The sequence below is a fragment of the Coptis chinensis genome, chromosome 7 (genome assembly GCF_015680905.1).
Source record: "Coptis chinensis isolate HL-2020 chromosome 7, ASM1568090v1, whole genome shotgun sequence".
NCBI classification, from domain to species: Eukaryota; Viridiplantae; Streptophyta; class Magnoliopsida; order Ranunculales; family Ranunculaceae; genus Coptis; species Coptis chinensis.
The window spans coordinates 6614397-6624692 of NC_141462.1; the positions used below are offsets into that span (position 1 = coordinate 6614397).

At 37.7% G+C, this 10296-nt stretch overlaps 1 protein-coding gene, 1 non-coding gene and 1 pseudogene across 5 annotated transcripts; 1 reads left to right on the top strand and 2 right to left on the bottom strand.

Annotated features, from left to right (window-relative positions):
* Positions 1–205: 205 nt before the first annotated feature.
* Positions 206–3378, bottom strand: LOC147485616 (phytoene synthase 1, chloroplastic-like; annotated as a pseudogene).
* A 795-nt stretch (positions 3379–4173) lies between these two features.
* Positions 4174–4245, top strand: TRNAG-UCC (transfer RNA glycine (anticodon UCC)). Its single transcript has one exon. It is a non-coding gene; the product is annotated as a tRNA-Gly (tRNA).
* A 61-nt stretch (positions 4246–4306) lies between these two features.
* LOC147485618 (uncharacterized) lies at positions 4307–6211 on the bottom strand. 4 transcript variants are annotated; one of them, XM_086573453.1, is made up of 4 exons: positions 6062–6211; positions 5843–5968; positions 5393–5758; positions 4307–5262 (listed from the first exon to the last, which is right to left on the bottom strand). In XM_086573453.1, exons 1-4 carry the CDS (start codon positions 6066–6068, stop codon positions 4544–4546), a joined length of 1218 nt encoding a protein of 405 aa, XP_086429579.1. In that variant the 5' UTR covers positions 6069–6211; the 3' UTR covers positions 4307–4543. The 4 variants fall into 4 exon arrangements, with proteins under 4 accessions (XP_086429579.1, XP_086429578.1, XP_086429576.1 ...); XM_086573452.1 differs by having other exon boundaries at positions 5843–5937; positions 6062–6177; XM_086573450.1 differs by having other exon boundaries at positions 5843–5956; positions 6062–6141.
* Between the last annotated feature and the right edge of the window lie 4085 nt (positions 6212–10296).

Genomic DNA, 10296 nt, shown 5'->3' on the forward strand with positions numbered 1-10296 from the left:
AGTGCAATTAAGTAATTAACCTTGCACAGTATTTCACATGCAATTACTCTGAATTCATGGATCCACTCATCCACATGACCCATTTGGTTTTCGGACCCATTTATGTTCATTTTCATTTCTGGCTTTGACAGTTTGACGTAGTTTTCTGGTGCCATACATACAGTTCAGAAAAACTTGAGTGTTCCCAATACTTATATTAATTCAGTGAATTTTTGCAACATATAATTCCACTAACTTTTTGTTCTTTCAAATTATAAACAGTTATTTCAATAGCCATGACAGTTATTCGCAGTCCAGTGTATGTCACTATTGTCGTTTATCAAAAGCCATGGCTTCACTGAAGCTTAGAAAACCTCATAGTTATATGCTGGAGACATTGAACAAAGCTCTAGTGAATGCTAGTGGCAGCATAAGAAGCTTCCTGATCTTCCCACGATATGCTTTTTTTTGTCAAGTTATCGTAATTGTTGTCTTCGATTTCACCCAAGACCGTTTGGTACGAAACTAGCATAGTCCATGTAGATAAACGAAAAGCCAAATCAAAACTAGCAGCTCCTTCTCCAGCTAGGCTGAAATAAAATCTTGCCCTTTCAATCTGAAATTTCATGAACTCTTTCCACTTTTCTGAAACCTTCATTGCAAAAATATCTTTGGCGGACAACCCAAATGCTGCTAGTTCATCTTGTGGAAGATACACTCTACCTGCCAAAGCACTGCTAAAAAGTAGGCATTCACTTCTCAAAAAAGGTTGTTCTACATAGCAATTGATATATCTGAATCTTAACAAACAAACAAAAGAATTTTTTTTTAAAAAAAAATCTGACTGTTTTTCAAGAATTTGAATTGCATACTAGCAAACATAAAACCAAAGTTTCAATGAGAAGTGTTGAAAATAAGTTTAAATAGGTAGGAACTTACTCTTCCCCTACGTCTCTAAGGATGTTGGTAATTTTAATGGGCCATACCTGTGAAGATATGGATATATATGCTAAAGATATTTAACATCTTCTAATTCTAAGTCACGAAACATGTACATATCTGCGTAAATAGGAAATATGTATATACTCTGAGTAGGATAGGAAACCTAGATCCCTTGATTAAATGCTTGATTAGCTAGATTGATTAGCTTGTACGCCCGGCCACACTCTATGTATAGAGAACTATCATTACTAAAAAACACACATAGCATTTTCTCCTTTGTCATCATTTACATAGTATTATAGCATTGACATATATGAGTCTCTAATATATTAATATAATTGAATATTCACATATGTTCGAGCTTATAAAGAAATTGACAATTTAACATAGTATCAGAATTGATGAACCACTGGTGTATGAGAGGTCTTGGATGTCCAGTCTTTCTACCTGTGTATTTCCAACGTGTCCCGCTGAGAGAGAGTGTTGACATATATATATGAGTCTCTAATATATTAATAGAATTAACTATTCACATAAGTTTGAACTTATGGGGAAATTGACAATTTAACAATCCTACTCGTTATATGAACTCCAAAAAAACTCCACCATGAAAAACAATGAATTAGAAGCTGATTTTTTGTAGAGATAGTCTCCTCACAATATAAATCATCTTTGGAAAAAATCAGCACATTTGAAGATGTCTAGACGTATCAAAATTTGCTTTACAATTTTATAAAATTATCTAATGGTCCAAAATTTTCAAAATTCAAAACAACTTTTGACAAGGATAAACATTTTAGTTTGGGGCGCGGTATTGGCACCTTGATAAATAGACTAGCACCCCTTTGACAAAAAGTAAAACAATAATGGTTATTTCTTATATGTCATTTTACACCTCACATGCCCATAGTTCTACGGCAGGCAGTTGCCGCGAGATCTCATATCCCACGGCAAACAATTGCCGCGAGATCGCACAATCCACGGCATCGGATTGCCGCAAGATCGCATATCCCACGGCAGGCAGTTGCCGCGGCATATTTTTTTTGTGTTTTTTGTTTTTTTTCACTTCAAATTTTGTGTATTGAACACACACGATATATTGATACCTCATTTTCTTCTTTAAAGTTTCTTTATACACTCCAAGAACAACACCAAAACCATGATAAAAAAAATATACAATCGAACTATAATTTTGCTATCTCGCAGAACATATTTTCATATGCTATAAGAAAATTTTGTGATCAAATTAGTGAAGAAGAGTTTTGATAATTAACACAAGCAAAGACTCCATTTTAGTAAACAAAATAATCTTGCGGTAACTAACTTTTTTTTACGGTGGCTATTAAAAAAAAAAAGACCTACGACAGCCATCTTCCGTGAGATATGGGATCTCATGGCAACCCGATGCCGTGGATTGTGTGATCCCGCGGCAGGTGCTTGCCGTTAGTGTTTTTTGTGTATTTAATGGAGGGGTGCTAGTACCGTTGAATTAGTCAAAGGGGTGCTAGTCCCATTTATGGGGGTGCCAATACCGCGGCCCTTTTAGTTTGGGCTGATTTTTTTGTAAGAAGATTTTTTATTATAAGAATACTATCTTCACCAAAAATCAACTTTCAATTCATCTTATAAATCCACTTTTGGTAGTGGAGTTCATTTGGAATTCATATAAGGTGGAGTTCATATAATGGGCTCGTTTAACAATACCCAAATACAACGCACCTTCACGGATCTTTTGTACCGATGATAGAGAGATTCAGTTCAAGGTGTCAACCCAGGGACATAGACCATACCAACAGTTCCAGCACAATAGTAGCAGTACTCATAAAAGTTTTGAAAATTCTTATACCTAAATGTCGTTATGTCCATCCTCATTCCTATAATCATGTCCATAAAAGGGAACATTTGAGGAGGAAAAAATGAAATAGCTAGCATAAGTCAGTTCAATTGAATCTTTAAGCAACTATCCAGTTAAATGAGTTTCTGAAATTATAATAAACTATAAGAAACCTTTATATTGATTTGATATTAGTGGACTACACCAGTTAGTGTAGCATCAAGCATATCATAAGGCCTTCCATTGAAGAGATCTTGAAGTCTCTTCTAGCTCCCACAAATAAAAAACGATAGTATTCTTGATTGCATTCGGTCCATCGACTAGCTCGTCCGTTGTCCTACACCAAGCTGCCAATCTAGTGTAAGTTTGAAAGAAATCATTTAAGTTAAAACGTGTAATCGTTTGTATATACTGTTGTGAGTCTTACTGTAAATTGCCCATATAGCTTTCTTTTGTTCCTCCGGCAATAACAATGATCCTGAAATTAGAGCACCAAATTAACAACCCCAACAAAAAACATCAATGATTGCAGGATTAAATGCATTTATTGACCAGTAGAAAGAGACCAAGATAAGCATAGCAAATATGCCACACCGTTCATATGCTTCTTCCACAAACGTATGTTGGAATTTTGGAGTTATTCATGAATCTTTCGCTGATAATGTTTTCACTGCAGCATGCCTACTGACAATTTCTTTCAAATGCAAGTCACTGTGGGCGATGCGGCATTTCCATAATTTTTGTTGGAAGTCTGCCTTGATTTTATTTGAAGGAGAGTGCAATCTGGTTACGCTATATTTCACTGCAGAATAAGTAGACATGGCTATTGTCTTGCGGTCTTGCCTGCTCCCGTGCCTATCTTTGATGATATGGGAAAAACTGAACACATTTTTGTAAGTTAGGTACTAGTACTAGCAAAGTAGCAAATATCACAAAGAGCAATAATCTATCTACACATAACAATGTGCATTTCTCTCAGTTGTAATGCTGGGGAAGGTTTTAAGCCTGTTGAACATTTCATGTACATATATTGTATTAGATCGAGAAATTTGTACATAGTATCCCTATAGCATATTATAATACACATTGCAAACTTCCGATATAATATGATCGTCCGATCAATAATTCCCACAGTTGTCCCTACACGTCGTAGTATGGGGATCCTGTACAGTTAGATACTCTTCCCCTCCCATCCCCACCTAGATTTTGCGTATGAATTCTTATATTGTTTTTGGTTATTTTAGCTAAGTATTCATATCAAGAAATTGATAACCATAAGCTATTCACTTCAAACCTTATGTGTAAGGTGATTGTTTACTAAAGAATAACAATCTTCATGGTGGACTCATTTGGTTGCCCGTTGGCATCGTAGCTCAAGATGCCATCTTATTAATGCAGTATACGTATAGTTTCGTCAAGCGTCTGTAGTCCAACGGTTAGGATAATTGCCTTCCAAGCAATAGACCCGGGTTCGACTCCCGGCAGACGCAGTCCCGGCATATACTTCTCCCTTTTTTAGTTTCTCCTATCAAAGTAATCTAAAATTAGAACTTCAGACGAGAACATCCTCAGGTTTTCTTCAATTTTGAATTTAAATGTGCACATTTTCTCCAAATCAATAAACAATATACACTGACTCTTCTTTATACAAACTTCTTTTCAACTACTATTTAGAAATTCTCTTTACATACTAACAACATTCCACCCTCCCACATTTTTTTTCGTATGAATATATTTATTTTGGAAAATATGTTAGTGCACACATTCTTGAATATGTCTGTCAAAATATCACTCCATTTCTTTCAGTTTGAGTTCCATAGGTATGAATGCCGCCAACAACACGGCAACCTTACATGCCAAAAACCCTGTCATCCCAAGTAAGATCTCTTGTGGTGTCAATGCTATGGGTGAAGCTCCTGAAGTATACTTCAGGGCAGCACCTGCAAGTACAATGGCAAATCCCAAGCTTGAAATTGGACCCCTCAGTCTTTTGACAAGTTGATTGATGTTTTTTCCTTCTTTGTTCATTGTTGTTGACGCTGGAGCAGGTAATCCATCAACCGAATTCTGCAATAGCAAAAGATATAGGAAACCCCCTGCTCCACCAGTTAGAAAAGCTAGAGCTGATTTTTCGCCAGTGGAGATGGCTGCGATCAGTGTTCCACCAAAGATGAGCATCGAGTCATAGATAAGTATGGAAGACTTCAAATCTGCATACTCTTCCATGCTCTCTTCATTAGATACTTCACGGTTAAACGGTGTAGTTGATTGAGATAGACCTTTATTCAATGAGGACAATATGTCAGCCCCAGATATTTCAGTTATAAGACTCGGTCTCAATTCAACCATAGACATACACTCTCCCTCTCCAACAGGGATATCATCAGCTTCAAAGCCATACTCTAATCCACTAATTAGGTTTACTCTGCTGTTCTCTTCAGTACCAACAGGGAGGTCCTTGTACCCGTACACGACTATCAGGCTAACACCTCCTAGTCTCCAGCGACCTGACTTGAAAATAGAAGAGATGAAAACAACAATTTGTTAAATATATAATCTATCGTTTTTCTCAGCCTCCAACTGCAAATGAGGTCCAAATATCAAGGATACTAATACTAATGTAACAAAAGAGACTACCTGAATCAAGGCCAACCCAAAATGCTTGTACTCTTCCCAACTTAGGTCCCTTGAAAATGAATTCATCTACAGAACCTCTTTGGAAGCAATGTTCTGGAAGACTTCCATCTAGTGAAGTTCCTACTAGTGTAGTCGATATTCTCTGTAATATCGAGTCACCATTTTCATCTATCAAGCAAATCAATATTGCAGCCCTTGAGTCAGTCAAACCCGAGCCAAATGCACTACTTGTATAAATTCTAACCACATAAACTGACTGAGAATGCCATTCCAAGGAAACACACATCTCTTCCACTGTAGAATGTGTGCAGATATTTGGTTCCGTGGCCGGTAAAAGACGTAATGGCTTCACATAGTTCTGAAAATCTGACGCAGGTAGTCGTTAATATATTTCAAAAGAAATTTACCGAGAAAAGAAAAATAAATGGAATATATCAACTTTTCACTTACCTTGATAATCAGATGGTTTTGAGAACCTAACTAGAGATGGTTTGCGTATACGAGGGCAAATTCTGCCTATTGGCTCGTGCCATCTGGTCGAGCAGCTAGTAGGGACCACAAATGCTAATGTTGATACTTGATACAACATAAAAACAATAAAATAAATAAAGCAATCCTATAGTTCATATACTTCATATCTAAAGTGAATTGAAGAGAAGTGAGACTAACCAGTCATTTGAGGTAATTGATCAGAGGAAGAACCCAAGTATAGATAGTTAGATACCCTAATTTGGTTCAGATATGTCACATTTTTCCTTGTGTCAGTCGCAGAAAATGTTGGGCCCGAAGCAGGTCCGGTTACTGTGGGTTTGGATATATTAGGTCCATAGCTAAAGAATAAAGACCCACAACATATTTAAGGATTCTCAAAGACATAGTTAGTATTGGACCTTCTTAAAATTCTAAAGTACCTAAAACGGGAAATTATATAGTGTAACACAATGTGTGACACTCGAAGTGTAACCAATGTTTTGAAAACCGAACCGATTTTTTTATTAAAATACTCCAAACCGGATTCAACTATAGTTCGATTTGATCGGACCGATTAATGTTTATTTTGCAAAATTTTAAATAAATTATATACTTACAAAAATGAATTTAATAAATATATGTTTCAATTTAGTATTAAGTATTATTATAAATCAAAATAAAAATATTATACAAGAAACACATAATAGTATGTTGGTTTTGCTTGATAAATTGGTAACACACGCCAATGGAAACAACCCACGTGGAGACCAACATAAATAACTGGTGGATAAATTGGTAAACTACTAAAAAAAACCTCCTTCTCCACAATACTATAACCACAGCAATATAGAAAAGAGCTTGTTAGTTGTTAATGGGGACTTCTTAGGGGGGATTTTAAACCTTAGGGGTAGTTAGGTCTTTTTACAAAATAAACACAAAAAACATGAAAAAAACACACGGTTTAGGTTTTTCAAATACAATAAACCCTAGCACACCAGCTAGAGTTAGGGATGAGGAAGATGACTCTTTTAGTATTTCACCATTGAGTGAGGAGAGTGATATGGATTTAGTAAACTTTGCTTTCATCAAGAAGTACGGAGTGGGTTCGTTAGAAAGATTCAGGAAAAGAATAGACTTTGCAGAGGTCAAGGCGCTAGAGGGACATAACTTCGACAGAAAACATGTATTAAAGGACCTTGCCCTTGATATAGCGCTGCGCAGTCTTGAGCATACTGATGGGAAGGGAAAGGAAACTCACGACTTGGTAGTGGGAAGTACGTCTCTGAGCACTCAAGAAACGCTGAATAAACTACAAGAAGACGTCTGATTATGGTAAGGAAACAAGAACTTCGAGGAGATGAAGGTATCACCAATGATGACAACACCGATATTATAGGATCTCAAAACGAAAAGGGAAAAGAGAGGACCGATAACCATGATATTTGAAGTGATTGGAAAGAGTTCGGTGGGTAATGAGCAGTGGAAATCCGATTAATGTTAATGTTAAGGGAACATCAAGAGTCAAAAGCTCTTGGGCGAGGTAATTGGGAAAGGGGCTGCTGGAAAAGATGAACTGAAGTTACATTCCACCGAATCGCTGTCAATGGAAAGCAGATTATCCATGTGCAGAGCTCACAGTTTCATCGAAGTTCAATAAAAGATTCGAGAATTTGGTGGTTGGGTCGTTTGTGGGAAAACGTATGAATTACAACTATGTTAAGGAGATAGTAGGGAGAACATGGAGGACAAAGAAGTTTATTATGAAGCCTTATGCAGATACAATGTTCACTTTTCAGTTTGAGAAGGAAGAAGAACGCAAGGTAGCGTTGGATATTGGATCCTTCCATATCGCAAGCAAGCCGCTCGCGTTGTTAGGCCTTGGAGACTTTTGTTGAGGCGTAAAACGCCGAGAGTTGAAAAAAAACGATACCTATTTGGGTAGTGGTAAAAGGATTACCTATGGAAATGTGGAATAAGAATGGCTTTAGCCAAGTGGGGAGTGCGATTGGGATACCGATGTTCACAGATCGCCTAACGGAGAATATGGCAAGAACTTCGTATGCGAGAGTGTGTATAGAGATAGATACCTCATGTCCAGATCCGAGGGAATCCCAAAGAGTATTGGATCAACGAAAGAGCGCATAAGATAGAGTTCGAAAGTACATTTGGAGACCACCGCGGTCAGTAGTGGTTGCAAGGTGTTTGGTCATATCGATATTACTTGCCCAAAGGCAGCCAAGTACGTACAAAAGCACGAAAGTATGGTTGAAAAAGGGGAGACAAAGGAATTACGAAGGAATACAATCCAAAACTCGGACATAGAGGTCGCGAAGGAGAGTGGCGAGAGGATCTGAAGGGAAAAGGGCTGAAATAGTAATGGAAAAATACACGATGGTATTAAGGGGAACAATGCAGCAAAGAAGTTAGAAGACGGAGAAGTACAGAAGTACACTCAAATGGTGGGGGCCTGCAGAGTGGCAATCGCCAAAGAAGAAACATAGCTATAAGGCGAGAAGCATCAATGGGGGAAAGGTAGTAGAGTGCGGTACTGGTACAAGTCACAGCAGTAGTGAAAGGAATGCAGCTGGAAATGGAAAAAATAGTAATGAACGAAACCCAGCAGTGAATGAAAGGATGGTGCTGCCACAAGGAGATAATCGTTTTAAACATCTTGTGCTGAGTTCTGAAGGGGAAGAGGGGATGGATGAAGGTTTGAATGAACCATCAGGTGATGTTACACGATCAGATGGAGCAAAGATAAGGGGAAATCACATAAAGCGCATCTTTAGGTAGTAGGGCAAAAAGAAGGGGAGAAGCTAAGCCTCTTAGCACAAACTCAAAATCTTAATGATTAATTACTTTGTTGGAATGTGAGGGTTTCAATAAAGGATTCAAACAAGTAGAAGTTAAAGAAATGTTGAGGAAGTATGATATTAGTATGATGGGAGTAGTAGAAACAAGAGTTAAAAAGAAAAATCGAGAGGATTTTTAGGAAAAACTTTTAATCAATGGCAACTAGAGGACAATTACAATGACATTGATGGAGGTAATATATGGGTTTGTTGGGATCAGCGGGCGTGTACAACGAAGTTATTAAAGAAGGACTCACAGCACATAACAATGGAGGTAAGCACGATATCGAGATGAGGTGGTAATATCCGGCTGTGTATGCGATCAGTACGCATATGAATGCAAGGAGAGAATTATGGAGAAGCCTAGGAGAGTTAGCATGCCAAATTCAGAAGCCTTGGATGCTAATGGGTGATTTCAACTCTATACTGAACTCAAGTGAAAAAGTTGGTGGGTTGGAAGTCGCCACGTAATCTATATGCAGATTTTTGGATCGCGTAAACCAAGTTGGGGTAGAGATATCAAGTTTAAAGGTTATCTATATACTTGGAACAACAGGCAAGTTGATAGGATTAGCTGCAAACTAGATCGAGTAATGGCGAATGCAGAGTGGGTTGGGGCATATGAGAACCATGAAGCGGAGTTCTTGAATTCAGGTGCCGTCTCTGACCATACGCCCATGATAGTGAATTCAGTGATACAAGGGAATCAAAAGAAGCGAGCATTTAAATTTTTTAACTTCTGGTATAGAGAAAAGGATTTTATGAATACAGTAGCAAAGGCTTGGGGAAGCGAGGTGGTCGGGAATCCGATGTATGTCTTCATGAGAAAGTTAAAACTGACGAAGGCAGCACTTATACAATGGAATAGAGACAGAGTGGGAAGTGTAGTGGACCGGGTTAGAGAAATAAAACAAGAAATGGATAAGGTGCAAACAGAACTACAAACTCAGCCGCAGAACAGTGAGATTATTATGAAAGAAAGACAAGTGATTACAGCCTATGCACAAGCAACGACAACTGAGGAAGATATGTATAGACAAAAGTCAAGAGATCAAGTGATAGGGGGAGGAGATAATAATACGACTTACTTTTTTAAATCTGTGCAAGCAAGGAGAGTTACAAACAAGATTACATGTTTGCGGGATGCAGGAGGGAATGTAATACAGGACTACAATGAGATTGGTAATGAATGTGTGGAGTACTACAAAGGAATTTACTGCCCTAATATGATGATGGATGTGGATGTCTCGATTTTTAATGGTATTGGGTCAAGGCAAAGAAATCGGCACACGTAACTATGAGGAGTTACTGAGAGAGGGTAACTAGAGATGAAATAATAGAAGCTCTAGCAAACATTGGTGATGAAAAAGCACCGGGAAGTGATGGTTTCTCTGCTTTTTTCTTCAAATGCACTTGGAGGATCATTGGTGATGATTTCATCAAGGCTATACAAAAATTTTTCTACTCGAACCAGATGCTAAGTGAGGTAAATGCTACATGTATTACACTTATACCAAAAGTACAAGTACCTCTGTCTTTATCAGATTATAGACCTATTGCTTGTTGCGGGGTTATATATAA

Bases quoted from the DNA above. Each gene is read 5' to 3' on its own strand.
- LOC147485618 (XM_086573449.1), bottom strand. From the start codon at position 5,981: ATGTTGTATCAAGTATCAACATTAGCATTTGTGGTCCCTACTAGCTGC. The intron at 5,759-5,842 runs GTAAGTGAAAAG...TACCTGCGTCAG, and splicing joins AAAACCATCTGATTATCAAG to ATTTTCAGAACTATGTGAAG. The intron at 5,263-5,392 runs GTAGTCTCTTTT...TTTTCAAGTCAG, and splicing joins TTGGGTTGGCCTTGATTCAG to GTCGCTGGAGACTAGGAGGT.